This window comes from Rhamphochromis sp. 'chilingali', assembly GCF_963969265.1.
Source record: "Rhamphochromis sp. 'chilingali' genome assembly, chromosome: 8".
NCBI classification, from domain to species: Eukaryota; Metazoa; Chordata; class Actinopteri; order Cichliformes; family Cichlidae; genus Rhamphochromis; species Rhamphochromis sp. 'chilingali'.
The window spans coordinates 25,617,477-25,642,973 of NC_137935.1; the positions used below are offsets into that span (position 1 = coordinate 25,617,477).

The 25,497-nt window shown below is 38.5% G+C and overlaps 2 protein-coding genes across 2 annotated transcripts in view; one reads left to right on the forward strand and one right to left on the reverse strand.

Annotated features, from left to right (window-relative positions):
• The window catches only part of LOC308400902 (serine-protein kinase ATM-like), a 102,835-nt gene that overhangs the window by 50,154 nt on the left and 27,184 nt on the right, over positions 1 to 25,497 (reverse strand). The gene's annotated exons all lie outside the window — the stretch shown is intronic.
• On the forward strand, positions 9,133 to 16,184 carry LOC308400900 (TOG array regulator of axonemal microtubules protein 1-like). The gene is made up of 12 exons (XM_080888936.1): positions 9,133 to 9,404; positions 11,158 to 11,261; positions 11,654 to 11,777; positions 11,875 to 11,980; positions 12,265 to 12,500; positions 12,611 to 12,769; positions 13,482 to 13,608; positions 13,709 to 13,809; positions 13,923 to 14,106; positions 14,225 to 14,444; positions 14,532 to 14,618; positions 14,710 to 16,184. The coding sequence occupies exons 1-12, from the start codon at positions 9,310 to 9,312 to the stop codon at positions 14,961 to 14,963; spliced, it is 1,797 nt and encodes a 598-aa protein (XP_080745062.1). The 5' UTR covers positions 9,133 to 9,309; the 3' UTR covers positions 14,964 to 16,184.

The following is a 25,497-nucleotide window of genomic DNA, read 5'->3' on the forward strand; positions in this document are numbered from 1 at the left end:
ATGCCTCTCATTACAGAAATGCAGCGGTGATTTTGAACAAACTCTCCATTGACTTTATATGGAGAGTTTTCCGACATTGTGTTGGTCTGAGGAGATTTGCGAAAGTTCTATGAATACCACAACAATGATAGTGACATTTTCGGAAACCCAGCAAAAATACCTATGTTTTGATGTATAATTTGTGGAAGTTGAGTGAAGATTGAGCAAGTAGCAAGAAGTTGTTCGGACATGAAGAGAAGACTGCAAAACCTTCAGTGGCACACTGGAAGCCAAGTGCATAGCAACCATGACAACGCATGTATTTTGTGAAAAATCACAATTTTGCAACTGAAAACTTTAAGAGGCATAAAGGTAAAACGGTAAAAGATTTGAAAAAGCTGAATCATACCTGAATAGCCCAATAATTTGAGAACATTTTAAAGTTTGAATGGTTGTTCTACGTGAAAATATGAGGAAGTAGTTAAGTTTCAGAAACAAGCAAATTTTAGCAGAATTGCAGAAGTTTCCCATTCATTTCAATGGGACAAATTAAGCTTAATATTTTAAAAAGTATAATAGTGAAAAATACCAAAAGACATAGCAGGAATTAGCAGAAATAGCAGAATATTTTAAAATTTGAACGGTGAAAATCGGCTGAAAATTGTGGAAGTAGTTAAGTGCCAAAAAGTGTACGGAAGTCCCAAGAGGAACTCAAGAGTGTGGATGCTTAAAGCATCCACACAATAAAGAATAAAGAGAAACAGGAACTCAATAGTGTGGATGCTTAAGCATCCACACAATAATAAAGAATAAAGAGAAACAGGAACTCAATAGTGTGGATGCTTAAAGCATCCACACAATAATAAAGAATAAAGAGAAACAGGAACTCAATAGTGTGGATGCTTAAAGCATCCACACAATAATAACTAGAAAAATTTGCATTTCCTGCGAAAATGCAGTGTGGATGCTTAAAGCTGAAGCTGTATGCAAAAAGTAGCTGAAAAATCTGAAAAGTTGCAGAAATTGTAAAAACTTTGCAGAAGCAAAAGAAGTTTGCTAAAATGGAATAACTTAGCAGAACTGCAATATCTTAGAGGAAACATAATACTTGGCAGAAATACAATAGCATAGCAGAATTTAGCAGAAATATTGTAACTTACCAGAAACATGATAACTTCTCAAAAATACAAGAATTTAGGAGAAATAGTATAAGATAACAGAAAGAATATATTTAGCCAAAAATACTTAAACATTACAGAAACACTATGATTTAGAAAAATAGTACAACAGAGCAGAAATATTGTGATTTACCAGAGACACTGTGATGAACTATGAATATTGTAATTTTAAATTAAGACTATGTTTTAGCACAAATATTATAATTTGGCAGAAATACTATAATTTAGCAGAAATACTATGTTTTAGCACAAATCCTATAAAAAGCACAAATCCTATAAAAAGCAGAAATACTATATTAAGCACAAATTCTACAAAAAGCAGAAATACTATATTAAGCACAAATCTTATGAAATAGCAGAAATAGTATGATTTAGCACAATAGTAAGAAGTTAAACAGAAAAATTGGAAAAGCAAAATGGACAGCTGAAAAAATGCTGAACATGCTGAGGGTCCCTCAAATATACTTGTTAAATGAAAAAAATTGGCAAAAAAATCTATAACAGCCACACAATCACAAATATGTACACATAAGGAAACACACAGTCACCCAGTCTAAATATATTGAATTTGAATCTTAGAATGAGATCATCCGATTAAAAGCCTCTCTCTCTCTCTCTCTCTCTCACACACACACACACACACACAGGGAGAGAGAAGTAAGTTTCTAGGTCAGCCTGGGAGCTGCTGAATTTGAATCCACCAATCAGAGAGCCTGTGCACTTTTTCCCTCCAAAACAGGTGCTTCTGTTTACACACGCAGCACAGAGAGGCACAGGATTTTTGCAGTCTATTTCTCATAATGACGACTCACCTCAAACAAATGACCATAATTTCCTAACCGTAGAGGCTAGAACGGTCATTCTTACACCGTTTTGTTCAGAAGTGATGGGGGAATCTTCAAGTGTTGACAATTTATCATTAAAATATGAATTTTTAGAGATATATGACATGGATGACTTGTTGACTTAGAAGCCACGAATTCCCCAATATGCAAATTTGAATGGCTGAGGCCACATATATGATTGGCTGGGAAGCCATGCAGGCCCTGATTTGTGGATTTGAATTCCTCAGCCCTGATATGATTGGCTGGCTTAGAAGCCATGAAGGCCCCAATATGCAAATTTGAATGCCTCAGGACACATATATGATTGGCTGGGAAGCCGTGCAGGCCCTGATTTGAAAATTTGAATGTCTCAGTCCTCACAGAGGATTGGCTGCCTGGGGACCTGGCAGAAATATATAGAAATACTATGATTAAGCATAAATACTACATTTAGTAGAAATACTATGTTTTAGCACAAATCCTATGAAAAGCAGAAATACTATATTAGGTACAAATCCTATAAAAAGCAGAAATACTATATTAGGCACAAATAGTATAAAAAGCAGAAATACTATAATTTAGCAGAAATACTATGTTAGGCACAAATCCTATAAAAAGAATAAATACTATAATTTAGCAGAAATACTATATTAGGCACAAATCTTATGAAAAGCAGAAATAGTATGATTTAGCAGAAATACTGTATTTAGCACAAGTACCGAAAAGTACCAGAAATACTATGATTTAGCAGAATAGTAATAACTTACAAAATTACAAATATGGAGGCATATTGAAACACAAATCCACAGAGGGACAAACAAACACAGGCTCTAATCCAGTCAACCAGTCTAACTATATTCAATTTAAATCCTACAATGACATGCTGCCAAATAAGGGCAGGGTCCTCTCTCTCCCACTAAACACACACACACACACACACACACACACACACACACAGAGGGAGAGAGCTGCCGAATTTAAATCCACCAATCAGAGTGGCTGTTTACGTTTTCCCGCCAAAACAGGTGCATCCTTTTTACACACGCAGCACAGAGAGGCACAGGATTATTGCAGCCTATTTCTCATAGTGATGACTCCCCTCAAACAAATGACCATAATTTCCTAACCGTAGGGGCTAGAGCCGTCATTCTTACACCGTTTTGTTCAGAAGAGATGGGGGAATCTTCCAGTGTTAACAATTTATCATTAAAATATGAATTATTAAAGATATTTGACTTGTAATGCACCATAACTGAGTAGAGCGAAGCAAAAACTGCCTTGACTTGCCCTCAAACAACGCTTTCTAACTCGAAATCTATTTGGAGTATCGATATCATTCTTTCACCGTAAGAGACAGCAGGCTTTGGTGAACAATCATGGAAATTTTCAGGTCTCTGTGGAAATCCAACAAAAAGTTATGACGAGAGAAAAAAGTGGTTCATTTCCAGGGTTTGAAATCTGAAGAAATCTGAGCGAAGGACGAATTTCCTACCCTCAAACAAGTCCAACTCATTTCAGAACGGTAATAGGTGAGAAAGAAATTCTTGAATTGTGAGCGTCAGGAGTGTCTGAAGATATACCGGGACAAGCCTCATGTCTTAAAGTCGCTTCGTTAAGGAGATATGACGATTCGAATATGCCTCTCATTACAGAAATCCAGCGATGATTTTGAACAAGCTCTCCATTGACTTTCTATGCAGAGTTTTGAGACCTTGTGTTGGTCTGAGGAGATTTGCCAAAATTCTATAAATCCCACAACAATGATAGTGACATTTTCTGAAAGCCAGCAAAAATACCTACGTTTTGATGTATAATTTGTGGAAGTTGAGTGAAAATTGAGCAAGTAGCAAACAGTTGTTCGGACATGAAGAGAAGGCTGCAAAAGCTTCAGTGTCACACTGGAAGCCAAGAGCATAGCAACCATAACAACGCATGTATTTTGTGAAAAATCACAATTTTGCAACTCAAAACTTTAAGAGGCATAAAAGTAAAACGGTAAAATATTTGAAAAAGCTGAAACATACATGAATAGCCCAATAATTTGTGAACATTTTAAAGTTTGAATGGTTGTTCTACGTGAAAATATGAGGAAGTAGTTAAGTTTCAGAAACAAGCAAATTTTAGCAGAATTGCAGAAGTTTCCCATTCATTTCAATGGGACAAATTAAGCTTAATATTTTAAAAAGTATAATAGTGAAAAATACCAAAAGACATAGCAGGAATTAGCAGAAATAGCAGAATATTTTAAAATTTGAACGGTGAAAATCGGCTGAAAATTGCGGAAGTAGTTAAGTGCCAAAAAGTGTACGGAAGTCCCAAGAGGAACTCAATAGTGTGGATGCTTAAAGCATCCACACAATAATAAAGAATAAAGAGAAACAGGAACTCAATAGTGTGGATGCTTAAGCATCCACACAATAATAAAGAATAAAGAGAAACAGGAACTCAATAGTGTGGATGCTTAAGCATCCACACAATAATAATAAAGAATAAAGAGAAACAGGAACTCAATAGTGTGGATGCTTAAAGCATCCACACAATAATAAAGAATAAAGAGAAACAGGAACTCAATAGTGTGGATGCTTAAAGCATCCACACAATAAAGTATAAAGAACTAGAAAGATTTGCATTTCCTGCGAAAATGCAGTGTGGATGCTTTAAAGCTGAAGCTGTATGCAAAAACTAGCTGAAAAAGCTGAAAAGTTGCAGAAATTGTAAAAACTTTGCAGAAGCAAAGTAACTTTGCTAAAATGGAATAACTTAGCAGAACTGCAATATCTTAGAGGAAACATAATACTTGGCAGAAATACAATAGCATAGCAGAACTTAGCAGAAATATTGTAACTTACCAGAAACATGATCACTTCTCAAAAATACAAGAATTTAGGAGAAATAGTATAAGATAACAGAAAGAATATATTTAGCCAAAAATACTTAAGCATTACAGAAACACTATGATTTAGAAAAATAGTACAACAGAGCAGAAATACTGTGATTTACCAGAGACACTGTGATGAACTATGAATATTGTAATTTTAAATCAATACTATGTTTTAGCACAAATACTATAATTTGACAGAAATACTATATTTAGCACAAATCTTATAAAATAGCAGAAATAGTATGATTTAGCACAATAGTAATAACTTAAACAGAAAAATTGGAAAAGCAAAATGGACAGCTGAAAAAATGCTGAACATGCTGAGGGTCCCTCAAATATACTTGTTAAATGAAAAAAATTGGCAAAAAAAAATATAACAGCCACACAATCACAAATATGGACACATATGGAAACACACATGCACAGAGAGAGACACACACAAGATCCAATTCAGTCAACCAGTCTAAATATATTGAATTTGAATCTTACAATGAGATCATCCCATAAAAAGGCTTCCTCTCTCTCTCTCTCTCTCTCTCTCACACACACACACACACACACACACACACACACACACACACACACACAGAAGTAAGTTTCTAGCTCAGTCAAGCAGCCTTGGAGCTGTTGAATTTGAATCCACCAATCAGAGAGCCTGTGCACTTTTTCCCGCCAAAACAGGTGCATGCAGCACAGAGAGACACAGGATTTTTGCAGTCTATTTCTCATAATGACGACTCCCCTCAAACAAATGACCATAATTTCCTAACCGTAGGGGCTAGAACGGTCATTCTTACACCGTTTTGTTCAGAAGAGATGGGGGAATCTTCCAGTGTTTACAATTTATCATTAAAATATGAATTATTAACCCTTGGAGATCCCTAAAAAAGACATCCACCTTGATCCCTAATGGACATAAATGTCCATTCCCCAAAAAGTGCAATAAAAATATTATATATTAATATTTTTTTCCACTTTAAATTGGTCAGTCTTTTAAAACTACTTCTCCCTGAAATATTCATATAAAGTTTTAATTATATTTTCGTTGTTTTAACCCTTTAAATCCCAGTTTTACTTCATGAGCGCCCTGTTTTTTTAGCCCCCAAAAACAAAAAAACTCAATATTTAAAAAAACAAACATTTGAAGTAATATTTGATTGTTATTATAATTAGGCCTTTGGATGGACTAAAGATTGGCACCAAGAGTCATTTCGATCGCCTTTTATTTTTTTTCCAGGAGCGCATTTCATAAAATGCACACTATCGACCACGCCCAAAAAGTGCAATAAAAATATTAAATATTAATTTTTTTTTTCACTTTAAATTGGTCAGTCTTTTAAAACTACTTCTCCCTGAAATATTCATATAAAGTTTTAATTATATTTTCGTTGTTTTAACCCTTTAAATTACAAAAAAACGAAAAAAAAAACTAAAAAACTAAATATTTTCCCAAAAAAACATTTGAAGTAATATTTGATTGTTATTATAATTAGGCCTTTAGATGGACTAAAGATTGGCACCAAGAGTCATTTCGATCGCCTTTTTTTTTTTTTTCCAGAACCAGAAAATGGTCTCCAGGCGGCAAATGCTGCTCGTCGAGGCCGAAATGAGTGCATTCTCCCGGGTTAACTCGCGACGATGATCGGGGCATGTTGCGTCGGACTCCTTTTTCCAGCGCACACTTCCGGTACCACGTGACAACAAATACGTCATTTCCTGTTGACTAAAAAAAAAAAATGCACCCTCTCATGGTCCTAGGGACCGAAAAATGGTCCGCCTGATCAGCGGGCGAAACCGCTGCTGCACGCCGGAAAAGAGGCGTCATTTCCGGCAGGTCTGTCCAAGCAGCCCGCTGTTTTCCAGCAGAGGTCAAATGTGAAGCAAGGGCGCCACCCGGTGGACAAATAAAAAAATTACAACTCCAAGGCCTGTAGTCCAAAACGAAACCTAAGCTGGAGACCTGACTTTCGATTTGACCGTAATTTTTCTGGCGTGAAAAATAGCGTTTATAATGGGTTTCAATGTGGACATTTTTGTCCAAAGGGACTAATGTGGATGGATTGCTGTAACTTAGCCATTTTAGGCTGATTTAATGAATTGACACCACAATTAAAAAAAATAAGTAAAAAAAACATTCTTTGACAAATTTGGCTTTAATCCACTCAACACAGTGAAGATGGTTTAAAACTAAAAATAAAAAAGACAATAAATGTCCTTAGGGATCTCCAAGGGTTAAAGATAATTGACTTCTAATGCACCATAACTGAGTAGAGCAAAGCAAAAACTGCCTTGACTTGCCCTCAAACAACGCTTTCTAACTCTAAATCTATTTGGAGTATCAATATCATTCTTTCACCGTAAGAGACAGCAGGCTTTGGTGAACAATCATGGAAATTTTCAGGTCTCTGTGGAAATCCATTAAAAAGATATGACGAGAGAAAAAAGTGGTTCATTTCCAGAGTTTGAAATCTGAAGAAATCTGAGCGAAGGACGAATTTCCTACCCTCAAACAAGTCTAACTCATTTCAGAACGGTAATAGGTGAGAAAATAATTCTTGAATTGTGAGCGTCAGGAGTGTCTGAAGATATACTGGGACAAGCCTTATGTCTTAACTTTGCTTCGTTGAGGAGATATGACGATTCGAATATGCCTCTCATTACAGAAATCAAGCGGTGATTTTGAACAAGCTCTCCATTGACTTTCTATGGAGAGTTTTGCGACTTTGTGTTAGTCTGAGGAGATTTGCCAAAATTCTATAAATCCCACAACAATGATAGTGACATTTTCGGAAACCCAGCAAAAATACCTACGTTTTGATGTATAATTTGTGGAAGTTGAGTGAAGATTGAGCAAGTAGCAAGAAGTTGTTCGGACATGAAGAGAAGACTGCAAAACCTTCAGTGGCAGACTGGAAGCCAAGTGCATAGCAACCATAACAACGCATGTATTTTGTGAAAAATCACAATTTTGCAACTGAAAACTTTAAGAGGCATAAAGGTAAAACGGTAAAAGATTTGAAAAAGCTGAATCATACCTGAATAGCCCAATAATTTGAGAACATTTTAAAGTTTGAATGGTTGTTCTACGTGAAAATATGAGGAAGTAGTTAAGTTTCAGAAACAAGCAAATTTTAGCAGAATTGCAGAAGTTTCCCATTCATTTCAATGGGACAAATTAAGCTTAATATTTTAAAAAGTATAATAGTGAAAAATACCAAAAGACATAGCAGGAATTAGCAGAAATAGCAGAATATTTTAAAATTTGAACGGTGAAAATCGGCTGAAAATTGCGGAAGTAGTTAAGTGCCAAAAAGTGTACGGAAGTCCCAAGAGGAACTCAATAGTGTGGATGCTTAAAGCATCCACACAATAAAGAGAAACAGGAACTCAATAGTGTGGATGCTTAAAGCATCCACACAATAATAAAGAATAAAGAGAAACAGGAAAACAATAGTGTGGATGCTTAAAGCATCCACACAATAAAGAATAAAGAGAAACAGGAACTCAATAGTGTGGATGCTTAAAGCATCCACACAATAAAGAGAAACAGGAACTCAATAGTGTGGATGCTTAAAGCATCCACACAATAATAATAAATCCGAGCAATAGTAATAAGTGTGCCTTTTGGCATAGGCACACTTAACAATATCACATAAAATAGGCATATGGTCAGAGAACACCGCATCCTCGACAAGTACGTTTTGGACAGATAAACCATGTGATAAAACCAAGTCCAGTGTGTGACCACGTTCTTGAGTGGCACCTTTAACAGACTGAATAAAGTTAAAAGAGTTCACCAAGTCCAGAAAGTCCTTAGCCAGGGGCTTCCCCGGGCAGCAGACGTGTATATTAAAATCACCAAGTAAAAGGATCTGGTCATACCGTGATGCACTCGGATAAAAACTCCTTGTTATATTTTGGGGGCCGATAAACAATCGCACACAACAGCCAAGACGAGTGGCCCAGTTCACACAAACAGAGTTCAAAACTGGTGTGGCGTGTTGATGGGGATAGCTGCTTAAAGTCAAGATGTGCCTTAAAAACAACAGCTAGCCCTCCTCCGCGACCAGAAACTCTCGGAACACTAAAAAAGGCACAGCCAGCCGGCAGTAATTCAGAAAAGGCACTTAACTCACCGGGTGGAATCCAAGTTTCAGTCAAGCAAAGAAAATCCAGTGCATGGGAAGCGAAAAATTCCTTCAAAATGAATGTCTTATTTGCCACCGATCTGGCGTTAATCGGGAGCTTCCGAGGCAGCAACAACCAGGTCCACAGGTCGGAGGTTTGTTTGGTCCACTCCACGCCAACGCAGATGTCGGAGAGGAGAGGGTTTTGCAGAACCCTTCTCGAGAGATCCCACAACAGGAACCAAGCAGGAGTCCACCGGGTCCAAAGCACACAACGGCACCAAGAGTCGCGGGCAGGATCGACAAATTGAGCGAAGCTCATGAGGAAAACAAGAGATCCTGAGTCTCAGTTTGACAAGGCGACCTCCACGGTTACCTCGTCTCCTGCGTCGCTTCCGCACATCCAGTGGCAATGGTAAGGAGCGCCAGTGAGGTGGTGTTACTTCCAAATCGGGAGGCAGAAAGCCTTGGTTGTCATTTCCAAACCGAGCTAAAGCTTGGGTAGATAAGCCTATTTCCAATAATGTCTGGCGATCATAAAACAATGCAGGGCTGACATGTTGCACAAAATTGACTAAAAACAATAAAATAAAACAAATAGAAGAGAGCGATAGACGGCATGCCAAACACACAGGCGCCATCTTGGTGCAGTCACTACAGCAACCAGGCTCACACCTGCCTGCTTAACGAGCTCTGCCTGCCACTGTGCCAAGATTCATCTTAGAAATTTCTGTTACAACTAAGTAGTTGGAGTTAGATTAAGTCAACAGGTACAATAAGTCAGATTGTACAGGGTTTTGCCACAGATTAACAGTTTGTCAGTAGTTAGTATAGGCCAACTTAATAGAGCATTCTCATTGGCCTGTTAAATTCAAGCTGATTGTGTATTGGTGGACTTGTCTTCTGCACACAGGATTTTCAGCAGCATCTACCTCTCTGTAGTGGATTTTCCCACATTTTAAATAATCTAATTTCATTTAATATTTCTGTTTTTAGTCTGTATAGTTTATCTCCCCACGAATATACTCAAAGTAGTCTTAAAATAAAACCCACAAAACAGTTCAAGATGACATACTTTTTATTTGCTTGTTTAATGCCAGTTGCCCTCTTTCTCTGTATGTCACTCATTCGCTTATACTCAGGCAAAAAGTACCAATTTGTATGCTGATGAGTCTTGTGTATTTTTTTCCTCTGTCTCTCTATGACAGAGAAATATATATATGCTCAATATTGCTGTTCAAACGGATGCTCAAATTTCCAAGCACCACCTGAACGCCTCATCGGTCTTTAAACAATCACTGCACCAACTGTCGTCATTTTGCTTTGCTCTCTGCAGTGGTAGGTACAAAACGCTCAGTATTCACTGTTTTATTTTTATGACATAAAAATACATGTTTGACATTTAAACTCACAAATCAAATTCAACAGAGTTCAAAGAATAAAGAAAGCAAAAAAAGAATAACCTTCGCTATCATTTATATAGGTTTATGACGTTTTGCTGTTAGCAGCAGTGCTAACGCTAGCTTCAATGCTAATGCTAGCAACAATGCTAACGCTAGCCTTAGCAGTTGTTAACTGACAAAAAAGAATATTCCTGTGATATTTATTGGCGGTCAGTGAGACAAAAGTAACAAATGAGCTTTATTATTGCCACCTTATTTTTATAAATAAAAAGTATGTCATCATTTCTAATTTACATTTAAAACATTTTCAGCTATTTTCCAACTTCTTCTGTGTGGATATCAGCTTTTAGCACTTCAGCACTTTTGTTTTCAGGCGAAAATTTCTGTATTTTTCATCTCATTCAAAATTTTTAACTTAAATTCAGCAATTAATTCATTTCAGTGCATACATTCAGATTCAAGCATTCACACTGCAGTTTCTTCAGAAAATGCACTTTCTAGTTATAGAGTGGAATCCAGAGACAAAAAAGTAACCGGTAAGATGTGCTTATGAAGTGATCTTTTATATTAAATGTAACAGGGAGATGTTTGTTTATTAATAAAGATGACCTTATGTTGGGATATGGGATATGTTGCCTGTTGTGTTTAATCATGTTGACAGTTTTAAGAAGCTCTGACTTTGTAGTCTTTAGGTGTTCTCTGATGATGTGTTGAATGGTAGGCAGTTTCTCATGATCACTTCTCACTTGTCACAACTGTCACCAGCCCTGGAAACTCTGCCTCTGCAGGAATGAAACCTCACAATGTGTCCCGTCTTAGGAGGGCACCTAGCCTGAGCAGAACCCGTCCTTCACTGTCCCACAGTTCAGGTGAGTTGATCTTAAAAACCTTTTACTACATGCTGCATAATCTTTGTTGCACACAGAAAATTATTGTCCCTGTTTAACGACACTCAGTAACATTATAATGATATAAACCATTGCTATAACAGGCCTTTGTTTATAGAAAATGTTGGAACATTAATTAATTAAACCTCTGGGACCATCAGAGAATGGGTGAATAAGATGTTTGCTCTGGGTAATGTGCTTCAATACTTTGTTTTGACAACCTGCTGTTAATGCACCGCCACACACACACACACACACACACACACACACACACACACACACACACACACACACAGAGCGCTTGTTTTCAGCCTGATTGAGATGTAACATGAGACTGAATCTGTGTGTTGTGTGGTGTTTAATGGGCCATTTAGATGAGCTGTCCCCTGGCAGTTTGGGGCACAGGAAAAATCTCTCAGATCCTGCAGAGCTGTGTCCGTTTTCCAAACCTGAGCTGGCGCTGGTGCAAAGCTTCAATCTGCTGAACTCTGAAGACTGGTGAGAAATAATCAATCCATCATCCTTAAGCATCTCTTTGAATGTGGACCACAGAGTAAAATTATTACCCTTTGTGCGTTGTTATTTTCGAATGTAGGGCGAAGAAGATTGAAGGACTGACATTCCTGCGCTCTCTTGCACACTATCACTCAGATACACTTCAGGCTCGGCTTCATGATGTTTGCCTATCTCTCATTCAAGAGGTAATATAATTTTTTGAATAACAATCCCACTTAATTTTGGGAATCTATGCATGGCGGTGTTTGATTCTGCTGTTCCAGTTTTGCAATTCTATTTAATTTCTCTGTGTCTTAATAGTTTTGCTTCATAATTATATATAGTCTCAGCTATAATTGCTTGGCATTTTGCTAAATTCCCATTGGAGATTTTTTTTTTTTTTTTTGGTCAAATAGATATCTTGAATATCTAATCAGTGCTCATTTACTCTTCTTATACCTTAAGCACTAATATTGTTAATCTTATTTAGGTGAAGAACCTGCGGCCAGGTGTGTCCAGGGTTGCCGTGTGTACCCTGGGTGACCTGTACACACACCTTCAGCGAGCGATGGACCAGGAGCTAGAGGGGACAGTTAAAGCTTTACTGCAGAAGGCTGGGGAGAGTAATGCCTTCATTAGGCAGGGTGTAGATGCAGCACTGGATTGCATGGTGCAACACTGCACCCCTACTCGAAGCATCAATGCTTTACTTACTGGAGGACTCAGGTTAGATTACACACAGGACAGCTCTTTGTTGTTTGTTTGCTTCTTCTCTGTTTGGATCACTACATAATTTAAGCTTTGATTGCTGAATTGATTTCCTCCTCTGCTGATAGTCACCTTAATGCAGTGGTGAGGAAATGTATGGCTCAACATCTGGCTAATTTGGTTGAGAAGGTTGGTGCTGCACGTCTCCTTTCTGGGGCTAAAGATCTCACTGACAGAATTTTACCTGCCGTGGTCAAACTCGCACAAGACTCCTCACAAGAAGTTAGGTATGTAAAAACAAACAAACAAAAAAAAACAACTTTCATATTAATTCATTTAATTTTTGTGTTTTAACTTCTTTACAACTTATTCATATTTGCTTGAATGGTGAGATTATATTTTTATGCATTGCCAATAAAAAGCATTCAGCAATAACAGATAACAGTGGGAGGAAAATGTCAAATTTGAGACATTTTAAAAGTCTTTAGACCATAGGTACCAAATTTGGCCCGCAGCCTAATTACATTTGGCCCGCGAAGCCATACCAAATTACTATCAGAGCTGGCCTACTGGTATTATACAGCTAATATATATATTGTTTAGTATTAAGCTTTGCTTGTTCCATTCAGTTTTTCAGCAAAACTTGTTTGAGTCCATAAGAAAAGATTCATTCTTATATGTGAAGGAATAAATATATTTCAATAAATATTAACGTTAGCCCGCAACTTTGTTCCAGTTTTGAATTTTGCCCACTGTGTATTTGAGTTTGACACCCCTGCTTTAGACCATCAAAAGGATATAGTACAATCCAAATCTACTTTTGGTTTTGCTGGAATTGATTTTGTTATTGTTGACACTATTTGTTTTGGTGTCACTGTACTGTAATTACCTTGCATTTCATTAAAATATGTTTAGAAATACTTTTCCGTTGCTTTTGGACTGCAAACCCAAAGTGCCACTTTAACAAATGAGATAATATTACACCTTCTCCCCTCAAAGGTACTTTGGCCGTCGAATGCTGCTGTCCCTGTCTTCCCACCCAGAATTTAAAAAGATCCTGGAGAAATACATCCCTACGAAAGACCTGCAGACTGTCAGAGACACAGTCTTCACTCTAAAAACAAAGGTACGGTACCTTTGTCTTTATGTTTACAGGAAAATTGGTATTTTGGCTGGAAGTTAAATATAGGCATCTAACGCTGAGATTGTTGGGGGGGGGGGGTTAGGGTCTTGGCAAGATGCCTCAAGATACTCAGTCAGCCCGAGGCAGACATTCCCTCCCGGGCAGCAGTACAGTCAGAGCCTCATCACTCAACCAGACCAACAGGTGGGTGTGGATATCAACCAATGCTCCAGAGTAGCCCATTAAGGCAAATTTATTTTTCACAAATGTGTAATACATATGGAAAACACGTGAATTGTGATGCATTTTATATACAGGGAGTCTCACAGCCATTACAGCTGTAGATCTCAGACACAGAGTTTTGCAGAAAAGACTGAGTACATCAAGCAGATCTCGGATCTGCTGGCTTCAAAGGACTTCAGAGAGAGGATCAAAGGCATCGACCAGCTAGTGGCTGACTGCCAAAACAACCCAAACATGGTTATCAACAGTATATTCCCGGTTAATGTTTTCATTTTTCTTTCTCCAAATCCATTTAGTATGTCTTTATGTACATTGTGGTCTTTTCATTATAATGACAAAGTGTTTATCCTTCACTTTCTGATCTCCCTAATTCTAGGTGTTTGATGCCTTCAGAGCCAGGCTGCAGGAGTCCAACAGCAAGGTCAACTTGTATGCCCTGGAGTCTTTACAGAAAATCATCCACTTGTTAAAGGACAAGCTGTCCCAAGTGGTCAACATCCTGGTCCCAGCAATCGTGGACAATCACCTCAACTCAAAGAGCAATGCTATCTGCTCTGCTGCTATTGGAGCTATTAATGCACTCATCTTAAATATAGGTACTTACTTTGAGCATTAAAATAGAGGAGAAAGTTTTGGTTAAAAAAATTGCTTTAATTTGACTTTCATTTTTTTGCCTGCTACAGACAACATACTTCTCCTTCAGCCTTTTTGCACCAAGGCTCAGTTTTTAAGCGGGAAGGCAAAGGTGAACCTTATCGAAAAGGTCGCAGGTATGTCTGGTGTCCTAGTTTCGGCACTGTAATCAGCTTCTGCTTTGATGTATCTAAATGCAGTGTATTGCTTCTCATCTTCTATATTTAGATCTTGTGACAGAGCTCTACCCTCGTAAGCCCCAGATGGTAAAGCAGAAAGTGCTACCCTTGCTCTGGCACCTCTTGGGCACCTCTACCCACAGCGGCACCATTCATGGCCGGGGCGGCAGCGTAAGGGGTGCTACCGCCAACCTGTGCCAAGCCCTTTATGCCCAGATGGGGCCAAGCCTGAGCAAGTGTGCCGCCTCCCAGCCTGCCAATGTCCATAAAAGTCTAAATGATATCCTGAGGACCTTGTCGTAAGGTAAAGCAGGCTCCAAACAGAACCAAATGTCGAAAGAGGGACAGCATTAAAACTGATCTTACTTGAAGATGTTTCATTATCATTTCTTATAGTGCCTGCACTTTTATATAAACACAGAGAAAGTCCTTAAGAAGTTGGAGCTCTTATTCTTATCTCAGTGAGATTCCGTCTGGTACAGAAGCATGGATGGCTGTAACATAATGGCATCAGGTCTTTCACATGTCCAACCTGCTCTCTTTGCACTTTGAAAGTAGCTCATTGTCGTTGCTTTGTTTTTGTTTTTCCATAAACTCTACATGTACTGTAGACCAGCGGTCTCCAACCTGTTTTGCACCACGGACCGGTTTATGCCTGACAATATTTTCACGGACCGGCCTTTAAGGTGTCGCGGATAAATACAACAAAATAAAACTAGTACCGGTACCGAAAAAAAGAAGATTTATTCATAACACACGTGAAAAGACCCAGGAAAACCGAGTTAACGATAAAAATGATAACAAAATAACGCTGAAAACCGATAAAAACCCTGAAATGCTTGAAAAGCATTCACAGTATTGTTCTTTGAATCTTTATTATTATTTTTCCGTACATTTTTTGGACGCTAACTCCTTCAAAACTGTTCAACTTAGAAAAACCATTCAAACACCATTAGATTCCTCTTCTTTTGGACAAGTGTGCTTCTATTTTTCTCATTTTTAACATTTATATTTTTAATTTTATTCAACTTTATTCAACAAAAATTTCCCATGTATTTCAATGGGGAGACCCTTCAAATGACTCGGATGGAGAAGACCTAGAAGTTCAGTATCTCCTCCTCTGTATCAGAATAATGTCTGAAATATCTTACTTACTAACTACATCCACTTACTTGTTTGAAATGAAATAGGAAATAACATGAAATGAAACTAACCGGAAGACTGATCAGACAGCTCTGAGTCCGAATCCGGCTGAACTTCTAGGTCTTCTCCATCCGAGTCACAAGGGTCGACTTCCCTCAGGATCATTTCCAAGGCCTGCTGAGTGGTGAGTCTTCTCTGCATTTTCTTTCCTTGGAGAGGAGGTCCGTACACCACAGAATTCTTCAGGGCAATGAAGGATTAGGCTAAGTGCAGTGAGATTGTATCATATATATATATATAGGGCTTGGCTTCCTGATCAATGGTCCACTACCAAAAGGAAGCCAAGCCCTGTCACCCTTTACAACAAAACAAAATGTTGAAATGTACTCACTCACTTTTTATTATTATTTGTAAATATGTGTACAAATGGTTGGTTTTTTGTACTGTTTTTATCAATAAATCTCAGCAACAAAGGACATACACCCATGTGTGTTGATTTCTCCCTAAGATGGCAAACTGAACCACTCCAAGTTGGTGACTTTTGGAGATTTATTTCCCTGGATGATTGAGAATGCATCAAGATGAAACACAAAAGGAAGTGCACAGCTTTTAGCAGCTCCCCCACACCCTCAATCACACACCCCCACTCCCCTCCCTCCAGAATTCCCAGGTAACAACCTAATATACATATGAATGACTAGCCAATTTAGCTTCCACTTGGCTGAAGCTAAAGCTTAGCTAAAAGCCTACCAGCCATTTGGCAGCTCTCCGGGTTTTATAGGTAGAAAAGCCAAATGGCTGCTCTCTGGGAGTTTAAGTTTAAACACTTCTCTTTCAACTGCTGCTGTGTCCACAGTGTTTGCTCTACAGCCATCATTGACCCTCAAAATGTCGCCATCGTTCTTCTCTTTCCAACAGTGTGTCTTTAAAAGCTCAGACATTTAAAAAATTTTTAAACTATGTGGATCCAAGTGGAGGGATCACATTTTAGTCATTCAGTGATTCAAAGAATATGAACTTTTAATATTCATTCAGATGTTTTCTGATTCTAAATTTTCTTTTCTCATTTCTTAGATTTTTCTAATTTACAATTAAAACATTTTCAGCTATTTTCTACGGTGGCCCCTAGAGACAAAGCATGTATAAACTCCAAAACACTTACAAATTCCAAATAGCACGCACAAACTCCTCAACACATACAAAATCCAAAACACATGCAAAATCCAAAACACATGCAAAATCCAAAACACGTACAAAATCCAAGACACGTACAAGCTCCAAAACACATACAAAATCCAAAACACGTACAAAATACAAAACACGTGCAAAATCCAAAACACGTGCAAACTCCAAAACACGTGCAAACTCCAAAACACGTGCAAACTCCAAAACACGTACAAAATTCAAAACACGTACAAAATTCAAAACACATACAAAATCCAAAACACATGCAAAATCCAAAACACGTACAAAATCCAAAACACGTGCAAAATCCAAAACACGTACAAAATTCAAAACACATGCAAACTCCAAAACACATACAAAATCCAAAACACGTGCAAAATCCAAAACACGTACAAAATTCAAAACACGTGCAAAATCCAAAACACATACAAAATCCAAAACACGTACAAAATTCAAAACACATGCAAACTCCAAAACACATGCAAAATCCAAAACACATGCAAAATCCAAAACACATGCAAAATCCAAAACACGTGCAAAATCCAAAACACGTGCAAAATCCAAAACACGTGCAAAATCCAAAACACGTGCAAAATTCAAAACACATGCAAACTCCAAATCACAACGGAAGTGCTCCAGGACGCTAGGGGCAGTGTTGAGCTCGATTTGTAAAATAAACGGCAAGTTTGTTGCAAACACATGGGCTCTAGTCTCCGTTGCGCTTCCCAGGTTGCCTAGCAACTATGATACTAACAGCTGGAAACGTGTCATACAACTTTTTTTGACAGAAATGAAGGAGAACATATTTTTTTTCATTTGTTTGTTTGTTTCTACAAGAGCTTTGTGTGATTTGATAAGTATCTGAGGCTGAGACCACAGGACAGTAAAACATGATTTTTGGGCTTCATTTCTGTACTGAACAGTCATTTAAGATTAGCTAGTAAATAACAATTAGCTAATGTTGTTCATGAGACTAAAGTCATATCACTTTGGTAATGTAAATATAATATGGACAATATTATGGTTATTATATTAGTCATTATTAGGTATTACAGCAGTGAACATGAACTCTTTGGCATCTGAATAAAACCTCTCTTGACATGCCTAGATGACATTAAAGCTTGGTTGGCTCTAAACTTTTTAAATTTGAATGAAAAGAAAACAGATTTGTTGGTGTTTGGACCCAGTGGCCCCTGTGAGTCCTCTTCTTTTCATTTGGAACCCCTGGAGGTTTATTTTAAACCTGTTGTTACTGCCCTTGGTTTTAAGTTGGACCAGTCCATTTTTATCATTTAAGGCGACTGGCAAGAGTGAAATCGTTTCTTTCTAGGCAGCACTTTGAAACCATGATCCATGCTTTTATTTCTTCCCCTGTGGACTACTGTAACGCACTTTATGTGGGGGTCAGTCAGTTGTTACTCTGACATCTGCAGCTGGTTCAAAATGTATATTGACAGTGCATATATAGGTGTATCATATATAAGAGACAAATGTTGTTCCTTCAGTATGTTGGCATTACTAAATTTGGCTCAAATGCTTACATACATGTGTAAAAAGAAAATGTACAAGCTGTGAGCTGTTTCAAATCAAATCACTTTTATTGTCACATCACATGTGCAGGTACATTGGTACAGCACATGTGAGTGAAATTCTTGTGTGCGAGCTTCACAAGCAACAGAGTTGTGCAAAATACAATAATGTAAACAAGCAAAATACAAGAATGGCTACATCTGAAACTAATAAATATATGTACAATATATAATAGTATATATATGTTTCTGATAAAATGAAGAGTAGACTGATGTATTAAATATTCCTTTATTGGGTGAGAAAATCAGACCATGTCATAACTGCTTTAAGTCATACAGAATAGATATCAGAGCTTTAAACAGGCTGACGTCTGCTAAATGGGTCAAACTGGGCAGAAAGTATACAAACACATAACATCCTTATAGAATATGATGTAACACTATAGATCAACTTACCTCAGAATATATAAAGCATATAAACAATTACAGCAATATGATGCAACAAACACAGCAGTGCTACTGATCCAAAATACTCAAAGCTTCATAGAACTGAAACAAACATTTATTTTTAGTTCCATTCTGCTGCTGATACAGACTTTAGGTTTCTGAACATTAAACTTGTTGCTGCCTTTCATAGTGCGTAACTTGAAGGCCCTGAGTACTTTCTCCCACACTGGAAACACTGGAATGATAAAATTATTTGAACATTACCTAATAAGACTGATTCAGGACAGACAATTAGTTATTTTAAACTTTTCTAGCAGTCCTTCACAAACAGGGAACAGTCTGTCTATTCTCTCCATCTGTCAGCTGCTGCTGGCTCTTCCTCCTCCTCTTCCTCACATACTGCTGAGATTGTCCTGGTGGATCATCAGGGGTGCAAAGCCTCACAGATGATGTAATGCAGTGGGTCCCTCAGTCTGTTCTCACTCTGGACACTTGCAGGTGTCACACATAGAAATCAAATGTGTGATAAGCTGCAGGATTCAAACACAAGTGTGACTTATAAATACATGTTCATACTTTTATTCCACAATCAGAGAGAAAGAAACAGAGAGAGAGTGCAGGACAGACAGACAGGTGACAGTCTCAGGTGTACACACTGCTACAAAACAGCACCAGAGAAGGAGGATTTAGTGTTTGTGTCATTACGAGTGCTAAACAAGAAGAGTTCCCAGATGGTACAGTGGACACATGTGTGACTCCTGTGATTAAAGCATCTTTCTTTCAGCTTAAGGAGTGAACCGTCAGCTGACTGACATGACTGACTTTAATTACGCATAAAATCATCACATTCTCTGTAAGATTAAAGTCAGCTATTGAACGGCGAATATTTTGAAGTGAAGGCTTTAAAACCAAGTTAGTACAAACGTCGCTAATGTCACATAACTTTCCCGACATGTTGCCAACAGTAATGTTTTAATGTTCTTCATTATAAAAACATTTGCGCTTAAATAAGTGACATAATATTCAGTACTTACTTCTGGAAGTTTACTCTTTGTCCGCTCCGCTTCCGCCGTTTTTTTTCGGCAAAATTATCCAAACCACCGCCGCGCTATGAAGTCTGGGATATGTTGGGCCATGAAGGCTACACAGACCCATCCTTAAAATTCAGGGAAATTAAGGACGCATTTGAGGGCCGCATTTCGAGCAGCCTTTGAATTGGGACAGTCTTTGTCGTGTCGCTGTGACATAATCGGCCTTAAAATGCGGCCTTTAAGGCTGCAGACCCCAAATCCGGTCATTGGTACTTCCTGGCTTGTGTAGTTACTAGGTAACAAAAGCTCAACACTGCCCCTAGCGTCCTGGAGCACTTCCGTTGTGTTTTGGATTTTGCATGTGTTTTGGAGTTTGCGCGTGTTTTGGGGTTTGCACGTGTTTTGGATTTTGCACGTGTTTTGTATTTTGCACGTGTTTTGTATTTTGCATGTGTTTTGTATTTTGCACGTGTTTTGTATTTTGCACGTGTTTTGTATTTTGCATGTGTTTTGTATTTTGCATGTGTTTTGGAGTTTGCACGTGTTTTGTATTTTGTACGTGTTTTGGATTTTGCACGCGTTTTGTATTTTGTACGTGTTTTGTATTTTGCACGTGTTTTGTATTTTGCATGTGTTTTGTATATTGTACGTGTTTTGTATTTTGTACGTGTTTTGTATTTTGCATGTGTTTTGTATTTTGTACGTGTTTTGGAGTTTGCATGTGTTTTGGATTTTGTACGTGTTTTGTATTTTGCACGTGTTTTGGATTTTGTAAGTGCTTTGGAGTTTGCATGTGTTTTGTATTTTGTACGTGTTTTTTATTTTGTAAGTGTTTTGGAGTTTGCACGTGTTTTGGATTTTGTAAGTGCTTTGGAGTTTGCACGTGTTTTGTATTTTGTACGTGTTTTGTATTTTGCATGTTTTTTGTATTTTGTACGTGTTTTGTCTTTTGCATGTGTTTTTTATTTTGTAAGTGTTTTGGAGTTTGTACGTGCTTTGTCTCTAGGGGCCACCGTAATTTTCCAACTTCTGTGTGAACATCAGCTTTTAGCACTTTTGTTTTCAGATTAAATTTTGTTTTCTTTTTATCTAATTCAAAATTTTTAACTTAAATTCAGCAATTAATTCATTTCAGTGCATACATTCAGATTCAAGCATTCACACTGCAGTTTCTTCAGAAAATGCACTTTCTAGTTAATTGAAGCGTCCTCGCAAAAGTTCATGCTTGGACTTTTGCATGCTTTCAAACAAATGTGTGTGCGCATGTGGTGGCCACACTGATCCATCAAAAACTGAAGGAGGATATTTCTCACTGTTGATTGGAATTTTTAAATTAGAGCTTAACGTGACGATACACTTGCAGAGACACTTGCTCATCTCGCCTCCTTAACTTTCTCTTTTCTTTTTGACAGTTATACATGCCACAGTGCGTGAGGACAACACGATGAAAAGTGAGATAAGTGATCTAATTTGCAGACATAAAACCAGACTGGACAAGATAATAAAACCATAGGGTCTATATTTGTTTGGTTTATTTAAAGCCAGCATATGTTATGAATTACAGAGCTAAAATTACTGCTGTTTATGTGAATCTGTAAATGTCAAAAAAGGGATATATGCACATATTTGTTGTTGGGTCTGTGAAACTTATTCTCGTTAACGACAAAAACAAGACGAACATCTTTTACTTGCTAGCAAGGGAGGCCCCAGCCGGTGTCTCAGAAAGCACTCCTGAATCCTACCGCAATGACCCCAACGACGGCCTCCGCTTGCTGCCTTTTATTGGGAAAACAGTTCACACAATACACATCACAGCGAAGCAACGCCCACCATAAAACCCCCCAAATGGTTCTAAGACAAGGCACTATGTGTGTGTTTGTGTAAACATCTGTATGCATCTGCTGTTTCTAACAACATCCTGGGCCCTATTTCAGGAAGTCGGTTTAGAAAACTCAGAGTAAAAAACGATACTCAGGGTTGAGTAACCCCGAACTGTCCAACTCGGAATATTCGGTTTCAGAAAGGCTGATAACAATTAGTTCAGTCAACGCGGAGTTGCTTTAACCCCAAGTGAAGCGCGCGCACGAGGATACATAAAGCCCTGATTAGTGGAGCACAGATTAAGCGAGTCACCATGGAGACGGAGGGAAAGAAGGCGCGGTCAATGTATTTTACAGCGCTTGAGGCCGAAATTCTGATGGCAGCATATGCCGATAACATGCAAATTCCGCGGAAAAAAAGTAACACAGCCTCAGCTGCAAAAGAAAGGGAGCATGCATGGCAAAACAAAGCCGACAGAGTCAATGCGTGAGTGTTAATTTAAACATTGATCTAGGGATTTCCACCCATTTAACACGTTATTTTATTATATTTTATTTTATTTCTTATTTTATACATTTGATTTTGTGATGTGATGTGAGCGCAGGTGCAACCCAACAGGCCACAAACGTTCCTGGCAGCAAGTAAAAATGAAATATAAAAATATAGTCCAAACAGGTAAGGTGTAATTGTATTATGAGCCATAGTGCTTGGTCTGTTTGTCCGATGTAAATCAATTGCAGTTAGAGGCTACATTAATTTCCCCTCTGTAAGCACTTATTGAAATTATCTGAGCACATTACAAGTACATATTTGCTTACTCTGTATGCTCAAATGTGACCCGTTATAGCCAACAGAAAAAAAAGCGGAGGCCCGAAAAACAGGTGGGGGTCCTCCACCACCACCACTCACAGAGGCTGAGCAGTTGGCTTCCACATTTGTGATAATGTTGGCAGCATCACATATGATCTTCACAGTGCAGAGAACACAAATTAGCATCCATTACTATGATGAAATAATTTGTTAGTTTGAAATGCTACAGGGAACTATGTACCTGTACATTAATGCTGTGGAAAGACTTCCTGTTCACATAGTCTCCTTCATTTACTGAAGGAGCAATGATTGGAATGTGAGTGCCATCTATACAGCCAATCACGCCTGGGAACCGTGAGAATAAATGTAAAATTTAAGTAGTAGTTCAAGTATCACCACATCATGTATTAAGTTTTGTTCATCCTGCTACCTGCAATTTTGTGGAATCCCTCTTTGATAAATCTTGTGGGTCTATGACCGGGGAACACCACAAACGAGTACAGGAGACGTTTCAGTGCAACTGTAACATTCCTGACTGCCCGACAGACGGTAGCCTTGGAAACGTGCTCAGCGTCACCAATATTATACAGAAAGCTCCCGTTTGCAAAAAACTGAAGTGCAATACAAATAATATGTACAGAACTGAGAGAATGTCCGCGATGTGTCACATGAGCAATATTAGGCCTGAGGATGTTATTCAAATAAATTATAGATTGTGCTGAAAAACGGTAAAATGTCCGAACGCGCTCTAATCACTCTCTCCCGGCGGACAGCTCTGCGGAGAATTTGGGCTTCAACATCTACTGGCTCTTCAAGGAAGGGGCACGCCATATCTGACACTTCCTACAGTCAGGTTTCCGACAAAGAGGCGGAGAAGGTCAGGGTTAGTTGAAGTAAACCTGCTAGGGGGCAGGTTAGCTTCACGGAGTGTGTCGTCATAGTAACTCACTCAGAATTAATCTAAACTCGCTTTGTGAAACCGAAAACCCAGAGTTTTCGTTAACTCAGGGTATACTTACTCAGAGTTTGCACTAAACCGGCTTCCTGAAATAGGGCCCTGGGCCCTATTTCAGGAAGCCGGTTTAGAAAACTCAGAGTGAAAAACGATACTCAGGGTTGAGTAACCCCGAACTGTCCAACTCGGAATATTCGGTTTCAGAAAGGCTGATAACAATTAGTTCAGTCAACGCGGAGTTGCTTTAACCCCAAGTGAAGCGCGCGCACGAGGATACATAAAGCCCTGATAAGCGGAGCACAGATTAAGCGAGTCACCATGGAGACGGAGGGAAAGAAGGCGCGGTCAATGTATCTTACAGCGCTTGAGGCCGAAATTCTGATGGCAGCATATGCCGATAACATGCAAATCCCGCGGAAAAAAGTAACACAGCCACAGCTGCAAAAGAAAGGGAGCATGCATGGCAAAACATAGCCGACAGAGTCAATGCGTGAGTGTTAATTTAAACATTGATCTAGGGATTTCCACCCATTTAACACGTTATTTTATCATATGTTATTTTATTTCTTATTTTATACATTTGATTTTGTGATGTGATGTGAGCGCAGGTGCAACCCAACAGGCCCCAAACGTGCCTGGCAGCAAGTAAAAATGAAATATAAAAATATAGTCCAAACAGGTGAGGTGTAATTGTATTATGAGCCATAGTGCTTGGTCTGCTTGTCCGATGTAAATCAATTGCAGTTAGAGGCTACATTAATTTTCTTTCTGTAAGCACTTATTGAAATTATCTGAGCACATTACAAGTACATATTTGCTTACTCTGTATGCTCAAATGTGACCCGTTATAGCCAACAGAAAAAAAAGCGGAGGCCCGAAAAACAGGTGGGGGTCCTCCACCACCACCACTCACAGAGGCTGAGCAGTTGGCCCTCAGCCAAAACAGTGGGCGCCCTGTGGCTGAAGGCATCTCTGCGGGGACATCCTCTGAGTCAATAACCCCGCAAGACACAAGTGCCTACATAGGGGGTAAATTCAAAATAATACATGATGTGCATACATCCTTTCTTCACAGTCACCTTTGCAGTGCTACTCATTCATTTGATAAACTCTTTACCATAATGAATTTGTTTGTAGTGAAGTTATTTTCCTACTGATTTTGTTAATTGCCATTTGGTCCCTTGTAAGTTATAAGTGACCTGTATGAACCTCATATTCTATCAGTTGATGGTGGTGGTGTACTGCATCTGGTGCAGCCTCCTGTTGAGCCAGACCAACATGCAGTTGTGAGTAATACTCCACAGATTATATGAGTTTACAGTAGAACAGCAATGTTGTTTATTTCTTTACTACAGGAAAATAATGAAAAAACATTGACAGCTGTTACAGAGGAGGAAGCAACAGAGACACTTTATGAGGTTTACATCTTGTAATACTTTGTGTACAGGAAATACAGGCGACCAATAAAGCCAGTTGAACAAAAAATCTGTTTATTCTTCTTTCAACATGTTGAGGCGATGGGTCAAAAGAAATGATTGTGACATATGGTGTCTCTGACTGCGCTTCCATCTTGTATGTCCGTGGGAGGGTCAGGATGTTCATGGTTTGGATCACTGCTGATGTTTGGTTCAGAAGGACAGTGTTCTCCTCTAATTGTGGCAATGTTGTGAAGAATCACACATGCCACAATAATGTCACATGCCCTTTCTGGGGTGACCCTGAGTCTTTGCAGGCACTGGAACCGGGCCTTAAGCATTCCGATAGTCATTTCAATTCTGGCTCTTGTCCTGCAATTAGCCAGATTATATCGCTGCTGTGGGCCCGGTTCAGGGTCAGGGTAAGGGGTAAGCAAATAGGGTAAACATGGATACCCCCTATCACCAAGCAAGTAGCCAGTGAACTCTCCTAAGACAGAA